This window comes from Electrophorus electricus, chromosome 14 (genome assembly GCF_013358815.1).
Source record: "Electrophorus electricus isolate fEleEle1 chromosome 14, fEleEle1.pri, whole genome shotgun sequence".
Lineage (NCBI taxonomy): Eukaryota > Metazoa > Chordata > Actinopteri > Gymnotiformes > Gymnotidae > Electrophorus > Electrophorus electricus.
The window spans coordinates 9,755,497-9,781,006 of NC_049548.1; the positions used below are offsets into that span (position 1 = coordinate 9,755,497).

Consider the following 25,510-nt stretch of genomic DNA (forward strand, 5'->3'; position numbering starts at 1 on the left):
TGTAAGTTCTAAAACAAGCCACTTAGCAGCAAAGAGCTAAACAGAGTTTAATAATATCAGAGGCTCACTAATTATAACTTGTCAGTTAAGACTGACCTTACATTTTAAGGCAGATCTACCTTGTTATGAGCTACTTGTTGGGATACCAAAGGATTTCCTAAAAGAAAAGGTACTGTTATGTTATTAATACAGTTTGAAGATATGTGCCTTGCACAGTAACCGAGGTCACCAGGACTAGGGCAGAATGACAGAGTAGAGCAGAATAGCAGAGGACTAGAATTAGCAGCTTTGTAGGACACAAACTGAGATGTAGGAACCAAAAAAGCTGACTCTTAAGCATGGTACTGCTGTCTTCTCTCTCTCTGTGGTCTGAATCAAGAGCAAACGTGAAGGGAATAGAGTTCACTTTGATGAATACCTCCTCAGGGTTCTTTAAAGTCTTACTTAAGGTCACCTTATTTAAAATATTAACATTAATATTTACCATGCTTGAAAGTTTTAAGGATTAAGGATCACTTTTAAATACCCATATTAACAACAAGCAATGAGCTCAGCAATAGTAATACATAGGTAATATTAATAAAGATAACAGAATCTGCTTTGATGTGACATTGAAGTGAGTTCTCTGGGCTGTAATGGAGGGTTACAGAGGTTACAGTGGTGGGTTCTGTGGTCTGCAAAAAAGCTCACTGCTCTTGGAGCCAGACAGTAATATAGGAATATAGGGTATTAATTTGTTACTATTATTTATTGTTAACATTATTCATTAATGCTGAAATGAATGGTTTAGTAATGTTAATTACTTCTATAATGTTAGTTCAGCAAACCATAAAACCAGCCCAGAATCTAATACAAGTTTATAGAGTTTATAAAATGTATTCACAAGGATTCACAGATACTCTTATACATAAGTACCATAGTGTGGTCTCCTAAAGCCTTGATGGTCACTAGTTTTAAGTGGTAAACTAGAAATCAAGTGCACATGTGCAAACAAAGACAGAAGACCTAAAACACAAACAATACAAGGCAAGATAGGTACAGCACATAACTTACACTGTGCCATTACAGTATGTAATTCCCATCTTAAAAGTTCACTGCATTGCATTTAACACGTGAGCAAAAGAAAACCCCACATTCCTTCTGGATGCTAGTTGTTTTTTTTTTTTACAATTTAGAATTTTGAGAATATGATGACATTGCAGTTGGACCACCAGCCATCTAAACATATTTAGTAATTGATAGACCTTAGGCAAATTCCACTATTATGATGACAGTAAAAATGTGTTTGTTAATGTAACACTGTGCAAAGGGCAAAGACTTGCACCTTGGCTAAGTATGGCAAACACTAAATGCTCTCCTTCTTTGTGTGATAGGCATAATCCCTGGGCTTTAAGGAAAGATTACTGGCATATATACCCTGATTATCTACAGATGTGTGGTGGCCTTTGTTACCACATGGTTTTTCTTACAAATGTAGAGAACTTGTAGAAAATTTGATCACTGTGCATTTATGGGAAAACTCCTGAAAGAAGATAATCCAGTGTACACTAACAAAGGGAGCCCACTGTGTTTACACTCCAATATGTAATGCTATCTAGCAAAAGAACATAAAAAATGTCTTTCGCTGGACACAGATTATGCCTAGTTTGGACTCACTTGCAGTCCAGATTTAGGCTTAATCTGGGTATTTAAAAGCGATACTTAATCCTTAAAATTTTCAAGCATGATAAACATTCTGTTTCCCTGGAAACCTTGTGTATTTCACTGCAATTTATACTACCTTTATGTATTTTACTACAGTACACTGCAGTTACAGTTGCAGGGCAAGCAAAGTGCTTCTGAGGTTCTAGAAGGTGAAACCAGTTTATTGTGAAAATAGTAGATGTAAAATAACAACATTCATTAAATAGGGTTCAAAAATCCTAAGAGTGTAGATCAGTTATTTCTCTTTAGGATTCCTCACTTCATTGTTAACAGCAACAACTGGAAATGCAAACAGATACATTACTGCAGTGTCCATTATTATTAAAATTTCATGACACTAGAAATGACAAATCATTCATTCTGACAGTTTAAAGATATTCAACTAAATGACCAGCAAGCCTTCTCTTGCTTTCTCCAATTTACAGTTAATCCATGTAGATGTTGTAAAATTTAAAAACCTATCGTATCAAATGTTTTTAAAATTGACAACTCACTTGAATTTGATTTGATTCAGTTAATAGATATAGCAGTCTCAGGGAGCTACAGTTAAACTATAACTGAAAATAATTAACAAAAAGACAGTGAGCAGTTTTACTTGTTCCTTGTTTAATTGCTTGATGTAATAATATTAATATAAAAAGTAATTGTTATCTTAAATAATTTAAATTGTTATTATGAAAGTGATTTTACAGTTTCCATTACAGTAAAGTGTAGGGCAATCTGAAATAGAAATGATTTAGCTAAAATATGTTCAGATCTTTTCAACTGTTAAAAAAGCTACTCATTAAAAAGGCCACCGTGTATCCACTGCTATGCCACTGTATCCACAACTATGCCAATGTAACAAATTTAAACATTAATTCAGCACATGACAATTATCATTTATATTAACAGAGAGGAGGGAATAAGGGAAATCCCACTTTTTGAGAGGTTTGACTCTCCTGTGTTCATTTACTTATTGTCTAATTAAGTCTGTTTTAAGATTTTACTATTCAATCTAGTTCCATTTTTTGAGATTGGTCCAGAAGTGTCCCCAGTCCATTAAGAGTGGTGTCTTCTGCCCATTTTTTTCTATTTGGAGGTAAACATAAGAAAGCATTATATCTAAGGCTAGCTATTAGCTCTGAGATTATAATCACACCTAGACCCACTCTGAAACAGCAGGATTAAAGTGATGGGAGGATTAGCATGAAAACAGGGAGACTGGATTTTGTAATGTACATTAATCCCACAATAATCCTGTCCCTCTGCATCCCCTCTACATGCACATATACAGGGATGTACACACATGCAACACATACACACCACCACAGATATCCACACATGCACAAAGACACACATGGATGTGTTTGCATGAGTTTGGGTGGCATGTGAATATAATTTTTTTCTACTGATGATGATGATGATGATGATGTTGACAGACTGGTAAGTGATGATGTGATATTCATAAGATATTGTCACTAGCATGAATATGACTAAAGGAACAGCCACAAAGTCAGTGCCTCATCAGTTTGACAGTTTCAAAGTTGCAGAACTCATCTATTTAAAAACACTGGGTTATTTCAAGGGCAATATAACTGATTCCTCTAAATTAAATGTACAATACACCAACCATTCCACATTTTTCTTTATATGTAAACTCTCTTCATCGGAACACTGGTTGCTTTATTCAGTCACCGTAACAATTATTTATTTATTTATCCTTGTGTTTTCCCCATGTAAGTAAAAACAAAACTTTAAAATAAAATGATTTCTCCCTCTAGTTATTAGCACTTCCTTCACCTCAGTCAGCAACCCTGTGATAACCCTGGTCATTCATGGAAATCATTGATTGGAGATTAGCAGACACCTGTGAGTGCTAGAGGCAGCAAGGGTTTATTGTGTTGAACAGGGCTAAGGTAACAATGCCTTTGAGACTGACAGCCTTATTTGTTCTGTCTTGTCACAGCCAGATTTGAAGAACGAGGTTCCAGTCAGTACTGGATCACTGCACTGATCGGCCCAACTCTCTAGCCACCACTTTCCACAAAGTAAATCAATGAACAGGCAGCTGTATCAATCAGGAGCATTCACGTTCGAATGCACTGCTGTCTGACTCCATAATATGTTCTTGGGGGTGGAAAATCTTTCGTTCTGCTGAAGGAGACAGCCTAAGCCATCCTGTGAAGCTGAGGCTCCAGTGTCCATGAAAACTCTCCTTGGAATGGTGAGAGTGCCAAACTTAGTTCCATTCACTGGGATTCAGTAAAAACCTCTTCAGTCAAGGTTTGCCTGTTGTCAAGGTAACACAAGGTACTTAACTCGTCAACTGCACATGAAGGAATAAAACGCAGACCAATATGAAATACTCACTCTATTAGAGGCCTTGTCATTTTAAAAAACCCAGATTTATAGGTCAACAACAGCCCTGACTGAAAACCAAAGAGAGCAGAAAATTCCAAATAGCAATTTCTACCAAACTACCCAATTTTATGAAGTACTTTTCTCATTTCAACTGAATGTACTGTAAAGGTCAGCTGTATTGTGCAGTAAAGTAGAGCTGTCAACACTCTCATCTCTCAAATTCTTGGAAAAGTGTGACTTTCAGACAATTCTGTTTAGTTAGCTGAGTGCAGTCAAGTGGAATGGTGAGAGGACAAACAAGGGCGTTAGGGGTTGAAGTGCGTATTGACCGGGAATTGGGAGTAGATCAGTTGAAGGACTATAGAGAAGACTTACTATCTTAGTGCATTTTCTTTTTTTTTGTGCCTGTGCACACATAAGTGTATTACTATTACCATAACGCAGAATAATGTCAGATTTAAAATATAGACAATGGTGCTATATGTAATATTGTTACCAGAGTAGGGGAAGATCTGTGAACTCAATAGGAGGATGGCAGCTGAGGACAACCTTAGATTAACATGTGTCTGAACAGGTCCGAGCATCAGGAGATTGTACTCAAATTAGATTCATCTTCAAATGATCAACAAAAAAATAACATACATTAAAAAAAACATTAGGTGCTTATCAGTGAATGAAAGTCACAGGAGAAAAAAAATCAAAGAGGAATTGTTTTCATACACTGCCTAGGGAATAGCATATGGAGTTAAGTGCATGACTAATGAACTATGCTCATCTTAATGAATATAATGCTCGCACTGAAGCTTGAGAGGGAAGATATATTTTAAAATGTTGTATAATAGATTATTCCACTGTAGTTAATCATCCTACTCAGCAGATTCTGCTCTCTTGGGGAGAAATAATGTCAGAATCCCTGACCTAATTTCAATAGATCAGTGGTTTACATGTGGCTGACCACAATGAATTAAAAGTGAGGTCATTTCATTGTCCACTGTTGTCTATGTATTATTCTTAATAAATATGGTAACACGCAACACAGAAGTGAAAAAAATCATCTTAATTTTTGTTTAAGTTCAATTTTTTTCATTGTCCTCTCCCTTTATTTAGTTTAGTTATGTGTTTCAGGTGGACATGTGGTAGTGGCTTTAAAAGCAAAAAAATTAAATGTCTTAATATTTTAACCTTAAGGCAGCACTAGCACTTCCACTTTTCTTTGATCTTCCCTGGACATGAATCATCAACTACATTAGTCTCTCTTTAAGCATTAGGATCTCCACCCAAACAGCCTAGAGTTTCCACAATATATTGTACTGCAGTTTACAGCTCCAGAATTCAAACAATAAATATCTCACTGGAAAATGAAATAAGTGGCCCTGGTTGACATATAAGATATTGAATGACAGGGCATCTAGCTGCAAGTTGATGTGACACAGACCTAACAGCATACCCCTGGAAGGTGAGTGTGAGTGTGCGTGTGTGTGCGTGTGTATGTGAGTGTGGGCGATTGTACAGTCCATTGGCAGAGCAAGGGTAATTACCACTTTGCATGAACACAAATTCCAATTCAAATTCTAAATCGTTTGCAGTGTCAGCGTCACTTGTGGAAGAGCTCAGAAAAAAATTAGAGAGGGCACGACTCCATGTGAAGCTTGGAGCCCTCAAGGCTTGGCCTTACCAGGTCACATATTGACTGCTCTCTTGACAGTGTCAATAGTGCAACCATCCTCCCCATTCTCTGCACTACCTCTCGGATCAGCAGGCATGGACCTGTAGCCCGAAGGCATACACCACACCCAATCTATTCAGCTCAGCTCAGATCAGGGTCACTGGAAAAGTATCCTCAAATTAATCTACACATCTTGTGAAAAATGCTAGGAAAGGCATAACTTTAAAAAAAAGCTAAACTAACACCAAAATACTCACTAATATGCCTTAGATGTTTTTAGTTCACTTTTGCAGGATGCTGCTCTATTGTGCAAAGATGCTATGCTCTGGGACCTGTGGCTCCCAGTGCCTTGTCTCTAGATGTGTCCTTCACTCCCCTGCTTGGACATGGGAGTAATTGGTCCTTGAGCACTCATTTGTTCTGATCCTCTCTGATTCATAGAGAGTGCTTTGCTCCTGACGATACTGTCAGCTGCATCAGCAGGCCTGACAAGCATCTTAAGGCTTAATGAGGTCATGCTACAAGACGTTTATTAGACTTGAATGGCAGTTTGAGAAGTCACTAAACTCAGGCTGAAATAATGCACAGCCCCAAATATTTTAGGAATTGCATATGCTGGTGGTTTCATGGGCTCTTGTAGTATGCTAGCATTAACAGTGCAGAACCATCTGAAGGAGAAATTGAAGGACTGTAGTATTTTTCAACATTTTCGATGTATTTTTCTGTGCCCCAGGAGAACAAGAAGGGCCGTCATGGGGTTTAAACATACAGAATGAATCACACATCTGATTATTCTGAGCAACAGAATCAGTTTAACAGAAAGGCCTTTTTCAATTAAAATATAGACCAATTTGAAAGTCCGGAAAGGGATTTAGATGGCAAAAGAGGCTTAATTAAAAAGGAAACAGTTCTTTCTTTCTTGACATTTCATATGCCAAATGATAACATGAATAACCAGGAAAAATGTTGCTAGGCAACACAGCTGCATTTCAGTGATGTGAGGGTATATTTCCTATTTGGCTTTGCACTCCAGTGATGCATATTGCTGCTCAAATTTACACTGAATTTGAATTTGACCTCATCATCAATTCAGGTGCAATATCCTACAAGCAGGATGACAATTAGATGATAACATTTAGATTATTCATGTAGTCACTAACACTCATGCAGATCCTGTTAAATAATAAAAGTTTCCACTGAAAGCTCTGTGTAATTCTGGAAACTGATTAACAAACTTCATCTTAGAATGCCAGGTTCTTATATATGGTCTGCAGGGTTCCTGTATTGTCTTCAAGTGTCTGGTTTCACAGCCACTATAAAATATCAACTATAGGTTAAAAAATAAATAAATAAATCAAATAATATTAATAATATAATTCAACCTAAAAAGATAAAACAAAAAGGGCATAATAAAATTATAGCTTTATGAGTTATACTACAGCTGATCAACCTTTAAAAACATCTTTTAGCAACAAACAATTATACATAACTCCCGTGCATAAAAAGTAGCCATTTCCAAGTTTAAATCAAATAAGAAAGAAATATATTAAACTAGTCTTTTGCACGGAAAGACTGGTGTTACAGTCACTTGATTCCAGTCTTGTCACAGCAGGAAGGTGTACATTGAAGTTAGCACAGAAACTCTTCTACAGAGACTGGGAGAGGTGAGAGGACGAATATTGGGAGAACTGCGGTGTTGCCATGTGACTGTGGGAGAGTATGTGGCTTCCTATGAAATCCTCAACTTTGCTCCTCCGTACCATATTTTTACACCTTCCTCATGGGTAGCATTTCTCAAAATACATTTGTGAATGAGATTAGAACAAACAGATAAAAACTGAAAAGACTCGATGAGGAGAGTAAAAGTCATGAGTCAGAGTCTGTGAAAGGCAGGGTAAAAATAGCCTGTTTCTGTTACACCTCTACTGCCACACATCGCGCATTTTAAGCAGACGGAGACGCTTTCATTCGGCCGGCGCGCGTGCATGTGAACGTGGCCGGGGACACGTGAGGCACGTGCAGGGACAGACGCTGCACAGAGAAAACAGCGGATGAGGAGAAGCTGAATTGCAAGAGAAACTCATTGAGACACTCGCACGGGGATGCAGCCATTCATTCAAAGCGTGACAGAAATAAAAACGGATTATGCTAATGAAAAGCGTCGCTTTGCTCCAGTTTGCATACATTTATAAGTGGCATTGATTAGACGGAAGGATTAGTTAAATACCTTTTTTTTGGTCATTCCTCCATGTTCTTAGTATGCATAGGATCAAGTTGTTGTTGTTGTTTTTTTTTCTGGTGAAACACAACAATAGTACAGCCGCACACTACACAGGACTACAAAGAGTGAAGGCATAACACCACAGTGCTAGAACAGCACAGGATAGTTCTCGGGTTTAAAGGGCATCTGGTGTGCAATGGTGTACAAGAAATTTCTATGGTCACTTAAAGCTGGGTGATGGGATGAGTCCTGATGGTGCTGGTGGTGACGGAAAGACTCTTGATCAGTCCGGTTAGGCGCTAGGTTTCAGTAGAGTGTTAAGCAGTCTGACTGCTGCTGGGCAGAAGCTGTTGAAAAGGGCAGCAGTTGAGGCGTATGGATACTCCACTACCTTCTGCTGGAAGACAGGAGGGCAGATCTCTACATTGCACTTCCCATTAGGCTTGGGCTGATAGACAGTGCCATGGTCTATAGAAGAAGGCTGACGGGCGTCATGATGTTGAGGCAGCATCGTGATGCCACACCACCCACAGCCCCGCACCACCTCCACATTGACAACAGTGTAATGCCTGCTGTCACATCTCTGCTTTGACATAGAAAGCTAAATTTATTACTCATTACTTACCCAGAGATCAACATAATCCATAGAATTGATGAATATGTATTTAAAGGAGTGTTGCACCCTTCCAATGAAAAACCATATATCAGGTATTTCCACTTTTTGCGTAATCAATTTTTGATTTCATTTTGATTTTACATTCAATTTTAACAATAAAATGCAAATATATGCTTTATTTAGACTTACTTTATTTAGGTAGACATTTAAAAATAATATTGACATTTTTACTATATGTCATTATTTTTATTTTGTAGAAAGTATCAACAAAGAAATTTATGGCAGTGTACATAAATGGGTTTTCCTTGTGAGCATACATTTAAATAAAATAATATTGCCTAGTAAAATGGAAGAAATGCTTTAGTGAGCAGTTTATTTTAAACAGAGGACATCAAACAATGGCATGGTAGGTTTAAGTGATTTGTACAATAAAAAAGTCACATATAGGTTTTTTTTTTTGTTGTATTGTTAATTTTAATTATCATCCCTATTTATATTAGTTTTAACATACTATCAAACAAGTAAGAAATGGTCAGTCAGAATAATTGTCAATGTACAACTCCCATTCATCTGTTACGATAACAACATATGAAAGGTCATTACAGCAACACCACCAGAGTTTCTCCATGCTTGCAATGAAGTAAAAATAACAGTATGTCAAAGGTCATTACAGCAACAACATCAGAGTTTCTTCATGGTCGCACTGAAGTAAAAACTCAAGAGGTTTAACGTTCCTGCCAATGGCAATGAAACTTAAAATGCACCATCCATTTCCACGAGGCTAATAACTGACTGCAAGGTTATATTATAAAATATAATTTTTCAGTGGGGTTCAAGTCAGGAGTTAAATTTGGCCAGTTGAGAAATTTCCACTTTCTCACCTAGAATATCACTATAGTTGCTGCAGTAGTTTGTTGGGTCACTGTCCTGCTGCAGGATGAAGCTCCAGGAATTGAAGTGGTTTGATCTGGGGTATCTCGCGGCTACTGTCAGCAGTCACATCAGCAGGAAAGACAGGTGAGTCAGCTCCACTGGCAGCCACACACAGCCACCATGGTTCACGGGTGGGCTGTATGATTGCAATCACAAGCAGATTCTTTTTTTTCCTCTCTCTACAGTTTTCTTATTTCATCACTCTGATGCACGTAATTCCTATCGTATTTGTCGATGAAAAATTATGAATATGTTAACTATCATTATAGCAATCAGTATGAAATGTGTACCTTAAGGCATATATTTAATATTTATATGTTTAATCACCATTAAAATCCATGGGTTTATATGAGAGGATGGCGAGATGACAGATAGTATAAGATAAAAGAATTTAATCAGGAAATAGCTGGAAAATTCAGGACATTATAAAATGAATGAAATGGAAATGGCAGACAGATAAATGGAGTAGGGAAACGTTTAGGTCTACCTCAGATCAAAAGGGAACTTTTCCAGTGGTGCATAAGAATTAAGGGGGGGGGGGGGTCTCTTTTTTTTTTTTAGCTAGAATAACTAAAAATGGATAAAGAGGGATGTCTTTTTGGAATAAAAGCCACTATTTTTTTTGTCTGCAAATTTGCCAACTATATGTGTAATATCTTTACACAAGTACATTTTTAGTGTCTGGCCTACACATGTTTATGTCTGCTTTAACATTTTTTTCATGTGCAAATGATTATTGTTAAGATGTTTTGGCATTTTTAGCCAACCCTAATTTTAGTTTTTCCCATGCACACACAGTTTTTTACCTGTGCAGTTTTTATCTCAGTAGTTTCTTCCCCTGAGATAACAGACCTGCTGTTGAAGCAAGAGACACATCAACAAGAGCCATCTGGCCAGAAGAGCAATGAGTATTTCCACTTATATATGGATTACCCTCTGGAATTTTCTTGTTGTAAAATGCTCCAACATTCAATCCTAAGGTTTGGAAATGGGCATGTGTGCTGTTACGACAGCTGACTACATCAGGGAATGTACCCTGGCTAATGCTGGAGATGGTCTCAGCTATTAGTGTTAAGTCCTCTGAGGGAGGTCAGGTGATAGTATTTGACAGCAGTAACACCAAAATAGAAAACTTGTCTTCCAACTGATCTGATTACTGATTATTCTGAAACATGGAAGGGGTTAATGATGCTGGAAACTGTGTCTGAAAGTTAGCAGAATATTGTAACTTGTTTGTTTGGGCACGAGCCAGAAGACCTGGTGCTTGGGCTATTTGTGGGTGACATACATGAAGAAGAACTGAATATTTTTGAAAAGTACATCTAGTCAGTTTAAACATTCCATTGAATAGTTCGTCTGAGAATGTTGGTACCATCTTAACCCTGTAGCTGATAACCTTGGATTGGCATTCAAATAACCCTGTCAGTGCAAGTATAATAGTTGCTCAAACACCATTTAAATGGGTTTCTCTGCCCTCACCACTATTTTAAAAGTGCCAAGCTGGCATAGGAAAATGGACTAAACCCACTGTAATTTCATTCACAATTCTAAACAAAACAGACTCAAAAATGGGATAAATGATAAAAACCTAAAGGCTGTTAGGTCATGACCTAATCAACATAAGGTGGTATTATTATTATTATTATTATTATTATTATTATTATACCCAAGGATGCTTTACAATGAACTCTCTGCATAATGTTTGTACATTTAGACAACACACTGCAGTGAGAACCAGCAGCCAATCCATCTATACCAGCCAACATTGTGAATAAACCCACGTTACCACATTTCCTAGGAAGGCTACACTTAAGGTACATGCATGCAGTTATAAGACTTAGCCATGCATGTTTTGAATCCTTTTGAATTACCTGGATTTCTGCAAGAATGGCACCTGATCTTCTATGTTATACAAACAACAAACTACACATTTTACATTTTCATATCTTTACTGAAGGCATGGTTTAAAAAAGGCCAGTTCATCTTAAAAGGAGGGCAGTTGAGGCTATGTATAGTTTTGATCTGTTCTGATATAAAGATCACATTTGGTTACCTGCTCTTCACATCAGAATTCTGTTACAATATGGCCAATCAAATCAGATTTTAGAAAACCTTAGAAAGAATCACTTCAGGCTTATGAGGCTGAGGATTTTATACAGTGGTTTTTAGTGTTTTTTGGGAAAAAAAAAAAGATTAAGGTTGTTGACCATTTCAAGTTTGCTAAAGACCACCTAAATTATTAGAACATCATTAGAACAGTAAAGTGGGTTTGACTGTCAGAAGTTTTACTTTTTGGCAAATGTATACCATATTATATATGTGGGATGTATATTAAACACTGCATATCACACATCATAAAATTCACAAATCATAAAACTTAATTTACACACCAACGAATACAGAGCTGTATCAGTAAATTTTATGGCATAATGTCTATAAAGTGCATGTGTCTATTAAATAAAATGCAAGAGGTTGGGTTGTTCAGCAAAACTAATCCAAATCAACAACTGAATGTTTCAGCCAGAAGAAACTCTCTAATGAAGACAGAGCTGACTTCATTCGCACTAAAATGCTTACCACAAATAATACATAAACTAAAAGTTTTGTATAGGTGAATAAGGTTAAATACCACCCAACTGCTGTTCAACACTATTAATTAGAGAAAGTGAGTTTTGATGAAGTTATAGACAAAGAAAGAGCCAACATGACTTAGTAAATTAAAGGTCATTGTCTTAATGACCTTGATTGTTAAAGTCATTTGTTTACTAAAAGATGGGCACTGTAAAATATTGTGTGGGTTGTTTGTTATAAGACAATTTATCATTGACTTAAATGACAATAAGATTACATCTTGTGCCATTCATGCAGGATCCTTTTTGGCTGCTGTGGGAGAATCAAGAATATTTCAAATTAAAATGAATCAAACTGGCTCCTTGTAGGACCTCTTGTAGAAAAAGATTAGGCAAGACAAAGTATTTTGCCCCTGGTGCTCTATCAGAGAGCAGGAGGTCCCAGTGAGTAATTTAAAGATGAGAATATGCGTGCACACAGGTGCCCCAACTAGAAAAATGCAAGTGATGCAATAAGGAGCCACAGGGTGTAGCTGTTCTGCTTTCATTTGGTTCGAGCTCTTTGTCATTATTGCACTTGTCACAGCAACATCACTGGACAGCTAGGAAGTCCTTTGTTTAATGTGTGGGTATAAGATGACTTGGTAATACTACTGGCTCTGTGGAATGGTACTAAGCTTATATACAATCCGTCTGACCCACAAGGTTTATTAATATAGCAGTACAGCCTTATAATCTAAAATAAGATGCCTAAATACCAAGAACTTAAATTTGCCGTTGCTGTATTAATGTGCATCTTATGAGTGCTGCTCTTTTAGACAGATGTGCTGGGGCAAGGTACTAATGATGATAATACTGTAGCTTTGAGAACAGCACACACAGACACAGCCCATAGGCGGTTGTGCAGCGCCCCTGCAGGAGTGCATCGGTAATAACTTTATTGCAAAAATACAAGTTCCCTCAGCCCCAAGCATTTACAAATGAGTCCCCAACAGGAAAACCACCAAAAATGCTGTCTTCGTCTTTGAGAAATCCATCACTCTATCTCTCTCTGGCTACAGCTAGCATTCAAAGGTTGTTATTTGTACAGACATTAATATGTACATATTCCACAATTCAGCAGGAAATCATTTTTTTCCTCAGTTAAAAGGAAAGTGGGGTAGAGGGAGGACTTCCCCTTGGGCCTGTCCCAGTCTGTCTCTTTGCTGGTTGTTCTCGAGGAGAGTGCGTTTTTGTTGCATAGCATACTCAGGCAACACCACTGCTACATTCTCAAACATCCATGACAAAGAGATGAATAAGAAACAGTGATGGGCTATGGGTTATCTTTGTGTTAGTGCCAATCTTTGGTTGATACAACATTAAGTAAAGCCTGAATGAAATGGGAAAAAAAGATTTACAATTTAGGACTAATCTCTTAGCTTTAATGCAAAAATAATGGATATCATGATATAATATGATTAAGACAATGGGTTACATACTGCAATAATCAAACTATACAGTGATCTCAAAGTCCTGTAGACCATTGGTCGAACTATGCTAGGATATTTCAGTCATTAGTTATATGACAATATGGTTATAACAGAAACTAGTCCTTTCTCAAGTCTCTAAGTTTTGTGCAAAATGTTCATAAACTGCTGAAACACTGAGAAACCTGTTAAATATTTAAAATCACCATAACTATCAGGGCCAAACAATTTTTAAGTAGTTTGATTTAGAATTGAACATTTTTGTTTTCAAAGGAAGGTTCCAAAGAGACATAAAACTACATGGAATGACTGTGTCCCTTGTTTACATCAGAGGTGCTGACTACCCTCCACTGCCTTCCAAATGCTCATATCAGCCTCATAGCTATGTTATCAGTGTCATATCAGCCTCATAGGTATGTTATCAGTGTCATTGCAGGTTACAAAAGAAATAAAAAGAAAGCTTAACTTGGCATATCTCCCTGTACAAATGGGAGAACTGTCAATACAATTAAAATAGCAGTTTGACTCCAGCTTTACACTTCTGAAGTGTACTATACTCGTCTTAATGCAGATAATAATTATAACCACTAAAATTTTTTAACATTCCATAATGTCATAACGTAGAGTTTCTCCATTCCTCTTTATATTTCATAAGTATTCATAGGTTTCATATTTTTACAATAAATTCATTTATTGGTTTATATTCCGTCAAAATGAGTAAAGCAGTCTTTGCCTGTAACACTAGACATAAAACAGGTGTGTGCTACAGGGAATGCCCATACGAGAAGAGAAGGAGGAGGAGGAGGAGTTGGCTCTGCCCCTCTCCACGACTGCACATACACATGCCTGCTCTGGCCAAGCACCAGAGCCAAGAGACTTACAAAAAAGCGCAGCTTCCACTACTGTTCTCTTTTTGCAGGGTAGATGAGTACTTAGTCAATAAAGCAGTACAAGCTCTACACTACTTACCCACCACCCTACAAAAAATAAGTTATTTCTTTCTAAAATGTCAGAGTAGGAGAAGAGGGGAGAGAGAAATATTCTGGACCTTTGAAGGTTTCAGAGAACTAAGCAGCCTGGGGAGATGCTATTGGCTTTTTTCAGGTTTAGCTTTTTAGGGCAGGGACTGGACTAACAGCTTGGACTAACAGCTTGCTCTCACCCCCATTACACACACACACACACACGCACGCACGCACACACGCACGCACGCACGCACGCACGCACGTGCGCACACTCCCGTTAATCACAATGGCTGTGCAGAGGCTAAATGGAACTCGCTGATATTAAAAAGTTAGCATGGATGTTGCTGGCTCTCGCTAGCTTTGCAGCTCCACACAGTGCGTTTAATTATGTTAAGTGCTCGGGGTAGGATGGTTCACTGCGGGAGAGATGAGGCTCAGAGCCGTTCCTGTACCTCAGCGTGCTGCTAGCCTGACCTCTGCTAGTTGCATGCACACACGCGCACACACACACACACACACACACACACACACACACACACACACACACACACACACACACACCTGCCGGCTCCATCCCGCTGACCCATCACCACGCTGCCACGTGAAGGAGTTCGGCTCTGCCCCTCCATTCACCGTGCTGTGGGCAGAGCAGCCAGCCCTAGTCAGGAGAGGAATGCAGTGTAACTCCCCCACTGTGCAGAACAGAAGCAAGGAGAAAAGGCCTAAGGAAGGCCATCCCAGATCAATTACACATGGCCAGGTAAAGCGTCAAAGAGGCCGCACTCTGGACAAGAAGACACAGGAGGCAACACATGACATGAGTGACCGAGGTGACAGGAGCCCCATCACGTTGGCCTGGGAAACGGAGATGGAGCAATAGCTCTGGCGGGCTAGTTTTGGATCCATTCATACACAGCTGCTAGTGGACCTGGGCGTTAGCATAGCTGTTAGCATAGCAGGGAAAGCACACTGGGCACTGGGAGGAGATTGCAATTATCATACAGATGTGTGTGGGGTGAATCTGCAGGGCTGTGGGGACTGAGTTTGTCCCATGTGTGTTGACAGTCTGGGGGACCGTCCCAGTGCTGGGGAGGCCAGGAGCCCCAGGAGGCTGCAGGCCAGGGAGGCCTGCTGTTTAGTGCTGGACGGCAGCACTGCCCACTGGAGGAAGCTTGACCCCGGTCAAACACAACCAGAAGCTCGGCGACCCTCTGGACACGTCCTGTAAGGGGAGAGGAAGAATCGAGTGTGAAGGACAGGATGTGAACCAATCCCAAAGCCAGTCCAAAACTCTTCCTGCAGTAGAATACACACAGGCAAGAAGAAAACATAGCACACTGTAGAGTAGACACTGCTTAGCAGAAACATGTTGACCCCCAAAGCAATGGTATTAGAAAGTGGCGAGCAGTAAGAGTGTGTGAGAATGGGCCTCCACGGGTGCTGGGGCTGATGGAGGGCTGGGGACAGCATTACCTGGGGCATCCACCCAAGGCCCAGGCTGCTGGGGAAGGGGTGGTAGAGAAGCACAGGCCTGGACAGGATGGGGATGGAGGGCAGGATGACGCGATGGACACATAAGAGGAGCATGTGAGCAAGACATGTGGTGGAAAGTGTGACATGATGGGACCCTGGTGACCCTCTCTCACACACACACACACACACACACACACACACACACACAACAAAGAGAGAGAAAGAGAGTCTGGATGGGTGGGAAGAGAGGGAGAGAAGGGCAGTTGCAACTGACGCATGAAACGGGCTCACCCTTACTATGACAGGAAGGCTTTGGAAGAGCTGAGGCTCTGTCCGAGAGACAGTTAGAGCACGCAGACACTGGATGGCAGTGTGACTCAGACAGTGACCCGCAGCAGGTATCAGCAAAGTGTGTGCGCACTTGAGACTTTGCGTGTGGAAGTAACAGTGGGTGAAAGGCCATGCTGTCAGCTGATTAGGCCCAGGACGTACTGAGCTCTAGTCAGTGTTGTTTGCACACTGCTGAGAGTGAGACAGGCACTGCTGGAGAAAATATATCACCATATTCAAATCTAAGCGACACATGGAAGTGTCACACCAAACACTGTCATGGTTACAGATAGTTTAATCTATCAGTTATCACAGCAGTTACCAGGGGGTATTAAATACATTAAAAGTGTTTTTGAAAATAAAAATTTGCATCTATGAATTTTCTAATCTAATAATGTTCTAACTACATTGTACTGATCAGAAAGTGAGTACAATATTGCATCTTGTGTGTGTGTGTGTTTGTGTGTGTGTGTGTGTGTGTGTGTGTCAGAAGGCATGTTTGTAACTGTGTATCAGTAACTGTGTTTTGTTGGGCCAAATCATGGTTGATTTGTCACTGGTTAAGTACTACACATCTGTCCTTTGAAAAGCACTGCATGTCTGATTAGCTGGTATGCTCACTGCAGGTGTGTGAGTTTGTGTGTAATAAAGCAAGCTCTGCAGTGATTGACAGGGAACAGGCTGCACACAAGTATCAGGCAAAAACAGGAGACGCTGCCTGGTAATGCTCAGTCTCATGCAGATTATTGGGACACACATGACCCTTTCCTGATACCTCAGCTAACTCCTAACCATCAAGCCCATTTTAATTCTTCAGCTGGACCATAAAGGAGCTACAGGTCATCCAGGTGTCAGAGCTGCAGTACTGAACAGTAATGAACAGGCTGCGCTTCTCCAATTAGAGGTGGGGAGTTTCATATGAGAGGCAAGCAGCATATGTGCATATATTTTAGTGTTTGTATGTGTGTGTGTGTGTGTGTGTGTGTGTGTGAGAGAGAGAGAGAGAGAGAGAGAGTGGAGTACTTACAAAGCTGCGGGAGACAGCAAGGTGGTCTTGTCGTCGTCCTATGACGGTCCCGCTCAGGCTGCGTGCGACGCGGTGCATGTGGTCACCATATTGTTCCTGCAGCCCCTGATCCAGCAACACACACACACACACACACACACACAAACACACACACACACACTACTAAGTGAACATACACAAACACCGCACAGTACACTGATCTTACATTAACGCACACTACTACTGCTAATTACTGGATTACTGCACATTACTGCACATGTCACAGACAAGGCAAAACAGTCAGATGGGAAACAAAAAGACAAATGAACACATGGACACAAAGGAAAGAAATCGAAAAAGGCCACAGCAAAGAGCTGCAAAAACCTGGAGGTTTCCACTGGCAGACAGACACAGAAGCGGCTCAGGTAAGAAACACTGCCAGTTTCACATCAGAGCATGTTCCACACAGACAAACATGATAGACACTACAAGTAAACACAATCCCAAACAATCATTCCTAGAAATGTCTACCAGCCAGAGCTACTAGCTAAACCCAAACGCGTCACAGCCACTGGTAATTTGAAGCAGCGTGCAGACATGGGGTGATGGGGGGGGGGGGGTGCGTCACCATGCTGAGCTGCCCAGTGGGGCTGTGGCAGCCTGCTGGTCCGAATGCAGTCCTCTCCAGCTCAGCTGTGGGTGTCCGAGAGCGCCCCACCCCGGACAGCAGCTTCCTTGCAGCAGCTGGAACTGTGCAAGGCAAGCAGATTATAATCCACCCGTAATCCCTCCATGCGCTGTTCCTACTAGTAATAGATTCCAAGCATGGTACAAGAATGGTATGAAAGGTGGAGGAACATATGGTCAGTATACCTGGCTTTGCCGAGGCTGGGGAGCTAGCTGCGTGCAGGGCTCGGCCAACGCTGGGGCCTGCCTGCAGACTGGCCTGGTACAGCGAGTCCAGCTCAGAGAGCTCCTGGTCCTCAGACTCCACGGGCTCTGGCTCCACCTTTGCCTCTCGCTGAGAGTAGGAATACCTGGTGGCGCTCTTGTTCCTGCTCACTGGACTACGTGGAGGTCCGTACCATCCGGGAGAGCGGGGGGAGGCTGCAGGCCTGACGAAGTGACTCTGGTCTGGAGGTGTCTCGTGGGGAGTGACCACAGCATTGGGGCGGTCCAGGCTCCAGGAAGACCAGTGACGGGCTGTGGCAGGTGGGGCCTGTCTGGGGCTGGAGCCAGATAGGACAGGCGAGCGAGGTAGGGGAGAGTCGTGCACGGATTGCCATATGGGGGCTCTTGGATGGGGGCTCTCCTCATGCTGGGCGGATGCAGGTAGGGGGCTGGTAGGGACACTTGGATGGGGGCTCCAATTGGGTCTATCAGAGGTGCCTTTCCACGGTGGAGGGCCTGCGGAGGGAGAGGGCAAATGCTGAGCTGGAAGCTGCTGGTGCTGGGTCAGCTCTGTGGTCTCACCCACCGGGCCCCAGAAGTCCATGGGCAGAGAGGGCAGGGAGATGGCCAGGTGCTTACGGATGGGCTTGTTCCGCACCCCTGATGCTTGCAGGACATCGGACAGTCTGCTGGCCCCCCATTCCTCCTCTTTCTGTGATGACCAATCGCTGCCTTGAGTGGGCTTTTGTGGGTGTGGCTGAGGTGGAGAGGGGTGGGGACCACTGAGTGGTGGGCAGTTCAAAGCAGAGAGCATGTTAGAGGAGTGTGGCTTCATCTGGGCAGGTGGCGGCGGGCCAAGGGCAGCATCCTGACTGCCTTCCCAGACCTCTTCTGTCAGCAGTATTTGGACCGAGCCAGACTGTTCACTGTACAGAGGAAAAGCATATGGGTGTGGTCAAACTCGCAGGGAATGATATCACCTCAAAAGGAAATAATCAAAATATCAGTGACATCAATGTATGGTACACAGTAAAGCTACATTCTGTAAGACTCCAAGCACTCACATTTATGTGCAATAAAATCAGAAAAGCAAGCACAAACATGTTCAGACTGGAGGAATGTTTTAGAAAGCTCTAGTGCCATTACTTCACCTGAGACTGCAAGGTCAGTCAACAATAAGTTCTTTATTCTAAAAACTGGAATTTCTGTTTTTTAAAAAATAATATTAAAAAAGAGTAAATTGTCTCATATAGTGTAGCTTTTATTTGTTCTAACCAAACATAGAGTTCAGTTTTATAAAACATTCCCTTAATTTGAGCTTCACTGAACAACTTATTTTCACATACTCAGTTAGTAATAAGATTTATGACGCTCAAATGAGCACTTTAAGAGGCATTATGTCAAGAGATCTAGCTCAAGGAGACCCAAGTCACGAGTTTCACCTCTGGTTATGCACCACTTTTCATACAACACACAGACACACAGGGACGCACACCCAAACCCACATGCACACATACAGTTAAGCCCACAGGCTTCCAATAGCTGACGCACAGAATGGCCTTGACATCGTTTTCATACCCACTGCATAAACCGGAAGACCTACGATAGCAATAAATATGCCCAAAGGGTCTACGCCACATGGGAGCAGGTTTGCTCTAGGATGCTACACCCACTCTCTAAATTCTGCCCTAAAATGGGGGATCCAGACATTCCTCCATACGCCATCGAACCTGTCCTGCCTCCCTGGGCCCCTAGGAATGGCCAGCAACACAGACTCACATGTCTTTATCTAATACGAAACTCAGGTGAAAGGTCTCAGTAGAACAGCGCATCCAAGCACACACCCTTCCATCTTCATCACTGAACCTGCTCGTAAGGATCACTGCACCTTGTGAATTTGTTATCTGTCCGCACATCTAATCCCTGCAGGGCAACACGTGTGTTAAGATAGCAAAGACAAGCACAGGCCCAATAATAAAATTTTCTTTCAGAATCTGAGAGAAATACAGTTATAGCACAGAGTAAGAGTGGTGTGTGTGTGTGTGTGTGTGTGTGTGTGTGTGCGTGCGTGCGTGCATGGTGGCTGTCCTTCTGAAAGGGGGAGGGTGGACAGGGCTGTAGGCGTGAGCTGACGCAGGGTAAGGATGGCTCCTGCTGCCCATGTGCTGCAGAGTTGATTGGGGCACTTTGGGGAAGCACAAGGGTAAACACTGCTGATGAATGTGCTAGCGTGCTGACTCCCTGTAAATACTCCTCAAGCAGCACGTTAGGTAATTACCCAGGGGGCTTAGGACAGGTCGGGCCATACATCACATCAGCGCGGCTAATCGATTGTGAGGAATGAGGGAGGGGAAAAGTGAGGGGCAAAATAACAGCAATCCATTGAGCGGACTGCGGTGTTCCCCATTGCCTACACTCCCACACCTCCAGGACTGTCACTCCACCTGACTGGGGCACCGTGGCTTCCTTAAGAAGTTCTGAGCCATGCTGACGTCCTCAGCTTTACTGAAGTCATAAGCCATCCCAACGTACAGGTCCAGTACAAAAATCCTGATCCTTAGTGAAGTCCCGAACCATATCAAAGTCCTTAGCCTGACTGAAATCCCGAGCCTTACCGAAGTCCTGAGCCATACCCGTAGCAACTGTGATGTGCTGTCATGGAGCTCCATTGCGCTAGTGAGTGCAGGACCTCTGCTCCCAGTGTAAGCCTTAATCGGAAATCTTTACCTTTCTTATATTCCCTCAGGCAGCATCTTACAGTCACAAATGAGATGAAGAAGCAAACTCGTGGCATGGACAGAGAGATCCATTTTTCTCTCAGTGCTTTATGCAAGTTGCAAGTGTTCCATTGTGTCAATGTCTAAACAGGACTTAGCACAGTTAGCACAGACGCATACAGCAAAACAAAATAGAACAATGACAGCACACAGTTTAAAGGACAAGCAAACACAGCAATACAACACACCTCTCTCTGTACACTAAGTCATTACTATTTACCATTGCTAATCTCTTTCTCAGATTAACAGTGACATACAAGAGGGCAGCTGGCTGCGTATTTCTGGACAGGCAGTAAGCTGGACACACGGGGAGACAGTGGTGGTACCTGGAAGGCCCCTGTGGGCGGCTGGGCTCCTGCGGCTGCTCTTGCTGTTGCTGCATGCGCTGCTGAAGGCCCCGAGCTCTCCTCATGCATTTTTGCAGCTTGGCGTCAGCAGCCATAGTCCTGCTATGAGTGTTAGCACTGCCCTCATGCATGGAAAATCTTAGTTTAGCTACAATGCAGAAAAACGACAAGAAAGGAAAGGAAAAGGAGAGAAAATGCAGAAAAGAAAAGAAAGAGCCGAGTTATGAGGGGCCCGCATGCAGAACACTTCTTTGTTATAGAAACGACAGTAGTGAATTTTAAAAGGAAGGTGAGGGGGTGAAGGAGGGAATCCCACCTTCCACCTGGACGACGTGCTCTAGGCTGGGTTCAATAGGTAAATCTTTGCACACTGTTTTCACACACCATCCATAAGTGTTAAGCAGAAATGGACCCACTAGAGGTAAACACATAAGCCCTTACTTTGGCAAACCCCCATAAAAAAAACAAAAACTCTTGTGTAAGACTGTGCAGTGTTTTGTTTACTGAATGTATCTATTCTATATGAGTGATATGCTAAGTACGATTTAACAAGATAACAGTATAGAAAAGCACAAGGCTATTTTGGCATCTGACAGGAGAGTTAATAAAGATCCCATTCACTTTGAATGGAGTGGAATCTGCTTGCTGCTTACGTCAGCAGCTTCATTAGGAAAAGGCAGATATGGTTGCTCTCCTGTCTGCAGCCCTTGGAAAACTACACAGGAGGTTAAGTGTTGCCATGGTTCCCTGAAACATGTTTCATTTAAGGCTGATATATCTTTAATTCTGCTTTTCATAAATGTGCTATTTTCAGAACATTTAAGGCTGTCAACACCAGCTGCTCTATGGTTCAATATAGCTGCTGCTGATGCTCTAACTGAGAAGGTAGGGGGTGGAGAAGGTGAAGGGCCAGATCACCACACACACACACGCACGCACATACACATAGAAAACAGGAGCACAGGTACATCATACAAACACATGCATACAAACACAACAGAGAGGACAAGAACGAGAGAAAAAGAGAGAAATGGAGAAAAGAGTACAGAGAGAACATCAATGATGGATTACAAGGTCACAGCAGCGGTCAGATTAATCTGGGCCATCTATGCAAGAGAAGCAGATACCGTTTTCCACCACAGTGAAATCATGACTTCTGAGACAGTGTCGCAGTGTTTAGGTGCTTCAAAGTATGTGGGTGAACCTCCACGATGCTTTGGACTGATAAGTGTCGGACTGGTCTAACACTAGACTGATTCGTCTTAGAGAAGAATTATTTACAGAACCTAGCTTTTTCTTTCCCTCTATTACAAACATGCCCCCCTACCCTAACTCCGTCCACACACACACGCGCACACACACACACACACACACACACACACACACACACACACACACACACACACACACACACACACACACACACACAAACCCTCAACCACACCCACAGACATCCATACATGCACACACATACAAACTCACAGTCATACACGCACAGTGCAGGGCAGAAAAGGGAGAGACATGGAGGGTTTGCTGACCTGGATAGCAGTTTGTGAGAGGGGCTTGGTATAAATAGCTTGGTAGAGAGTTTTGCCTGGCTGAAATTGTCCTTACCTCATTAATCATTCAAGCCAGGATGCTTGTGCTTTGGGCAAAACCTTGGAACCAGGATCAAAAATGGCCATTCCTGATAAAGACATGTGGCCATGTTAATGTGGACATCACATACAGCTTTAGGAAACCCTCAGCCGTCCCTCCACTCCTTAGCTACTCCAGACAGGAGCCCTGTCCTCCCATGGTAACTACCATCCAGCTGCATCAGCCGGGATTTAGGTGTCTGAAAATCCTGACATGAAATAGAGACAGATTTTGATTCTAGACATTGATGGGTAGCACTTCCAAAGTGAAGGGGCCAGTCCAATTTTCATCCACAGTGGAGAGACACCGAAGATGGTCTAAAAACCACTGGCGCATAAAGCAGCTTCTGTCTGTCTGCTGCTTCCTGTCCGTCTCTCCCCATTGACCCGGCTTGCTACTTGCGGCAGCACGATTTCACCGCGGCTGAGCCGGCTGAAGACACGCGGGTAAGCCTGCCCAGCGCGGACAGAGCATGCAGCACACTCGGGTGGAAAACGAGCACACAAGGACATCACAGACACATAGAGGACCAGGATGGGTTACACAGAAGCTCCCAGACAAGCGCAAGCAGACAGCTCTGGGTCGGGTAGGGGTGGAAGTGTGGATGGCTGGGGGGGTGGAGTGGTGGGTGGAGCCTGCACCAGGCCCAGGGGGTGGGCAGGGGGCTGGGGTGGAACCAGCATTACTTACACACAGCATGGCAGGAGAGCGCCAGGGCGGCGGCCGGGTCCCCCACCTGCTCCAGGCGCCAAGACTGCTCTAACAGAGCGTCTGCCTCAGCCAGACAGCGCTCAAAACTGCCCCCCTTGCCTGCAATTAACACAGCGAGGCCAGGCCACTGAAAACACACACATACACTTACGTACACACACTCAATGCCCATGGCAGGCTGGCATGCTCCCAGTACACACATAAACCTCACCAGGATGAGCACTATGACTTATGCGGACACGAACACGGGCGTATGCAAAGGTTATCGCCAATACAGATGCACTCAAGCACTCAAGACTGCATGCACTCCTGCTGAGAAAAACACTGATTTGTGTGTAAGTTTGTAGATGTGTTTGAAGATGCATGTGTCTGACACGGTGATACTCATATTTGTAGGGCAACTCTACTGAGAACCATCCTACTGTTGTATTTATAGAATTGCTTCTGATGATGTGGTTGTGTTTTGGATTAAATCGGGCCTACGGGGCACACATGCAGAGGACACAGAAGAGCATTTGGGCAAGCTCAAGTGTTACATCAGTAATCAATGACACATCATGTTTGGGTTGATTCTGGAACATGAGTCTATTCAGGTGTGCAGGAGGTAATCTCTCCCTGTGCTTCTCTCTCTCTCTCTCTCTCTCTCTCTCTCTCTCTCTCTCTCTCTCTCTCTCTCTCTCTCTCTCTCTCCCCCTCTCTCTCTCTCTCTCTCTGCACTGTACCTCCTGAGAGCGCTAAAGACAGCCTAACCCAGTTACTATAACGCCACAGAGGGAAAGGGAAAAACATCAAGAGCAAACACACGCGCGCTAGCATACAAACGCTGTGGACACATTCAACCACACTTTATCTCTCCCAGCTGTCCCCATTTCTGCTCCATTCCAAATCCCACTGAATCTTGGGCCCAGGCCTGACTCGTCAGTCTGACCGGATGACTCTTTACCAGCCCCGGCCTCTCCCTCATGTCCCTGCTGTGTGGTATTTACCCTGGTGCTGAAGCTCGTCCAGGTCCATGAACTTGCTGGGTCTGGGGTTGAAGCCCATGGCCACCTCCCTCTCCTTCTCCTTCCTCCTCTGCAGCTCCTGCTGCCTGGCCCTGCGTGCCACCTCCTCCTGCAGCTCGTCCAGTTCACTGCGGCCCTCTCCTGGGGACACACACACACACACACACACACACACAAATAAATGCATGTTCCAGATCTGTGGGCTGGTAGCAGAAGTGTGTGCTGCCTACAACTGTGCTCACTCGGGCCGGCGGTACAGTGTTGCCATGCAGGGGACCCCACGTCTTGGAGCATGGCACTGGTGCTCTTGGATTTGGGCACCGTGCGCCAGGATGGCCCCGAAGTCAGGGGCTTCTTACTGCTGGCCTCCCTGAGGGTGAGAATACACAGGAAGCACCGCACGATGACATTGGCAGTGCATGGGAATGCCTGACTGCACCCTTCTGCAGTTCTGAGTTCATTTCATGTTTGAATCTCATGAAATCATGATCAGAACACTGTATAGCAGTAAATACCTCATTTTCAAGTTTGTTTAATCTCTTCTCTTTAAGCACTTTAATATTTTACACTTAAAATAAAAAGTGCAATATAAATAGGTCTTTGTAATTTTGACACTTCAGATTAGATGCCAGAAGAGAGAGATCCTAGCAGCTTAGAGTTGTGAAATGCATCCAGATCCAGAATCTGTGATAATTATCTATGAACTTTTCCATTTATTCATGAAGATTAGGAATGTGAATTACAGTGCTTAAACAGCACCTCATTGGAAGTAGGAATAGGAACCTGAATTTCTGCAAAATGCTCTGAATTCTGCATAATCACCCCCAATGCCATGCACAGGAGGCC

General features: G+C 42.6%; 1 protein-coding gene across 15 annotated transcripts in view; it reads right to left on the reverse strand.

Moving 5' to 3' along the window:
* Positions 1-12,952: 12,952 nt before the first annotated feature.
* The window catches only part of usp54b (ubiquitin specific peptidase 54b), a 69,834-nt gene continuing 57,276 nt past the window's right edge, over positions 12,953-25,510 (reverse strand). For 11 of the 15 annotated variants that reach the window (XM_035533883.1, XM_035533882.1, XM_035533881.1 and 8 more), the window contains 9 exons: positions 24,907-25,034; positions 24,647-24,805; positions 23,640-23,759; positions 21,291-21,459; positions 18,170-19,113; positions 17,925-18,046; positions 17,318-17,422; positions 15,961-16,115; positions 12,953-15,709 (listed from right to left, as the gene is read on the reverse strand). In XM_035533883.1, the coding sequence (XP_035389776.1) occupies positions 15,670-15,709; positions 15,961-16,115; positions 17,318-17,422; positions 17,925-18,046; positions 18,170-19,113; positions 21,291-21,459; positions 23,640-23,759; positions 24,647-24,805; positions 24,907-25,034 (1,942 nt within the window). In that variant the 3' untranslated portion in view covers positions 12,953-15,669. The remainder of the gene's footprint in view (positions 15,710-15,960; positions 16,116-17,317; positions 17,423-17,924; positions 18,047-18,169; positions 19,114-21,290; positions 21,460-23,639; positions 23,760-24,646; positions 24,806-24,906; positions 25,035-25,510) is intronic. The other 4 variants (XM_035533891.1, XM_035533887.1, XM_035533888.1 and 1 more) reach the window with 3 other exon arrangements.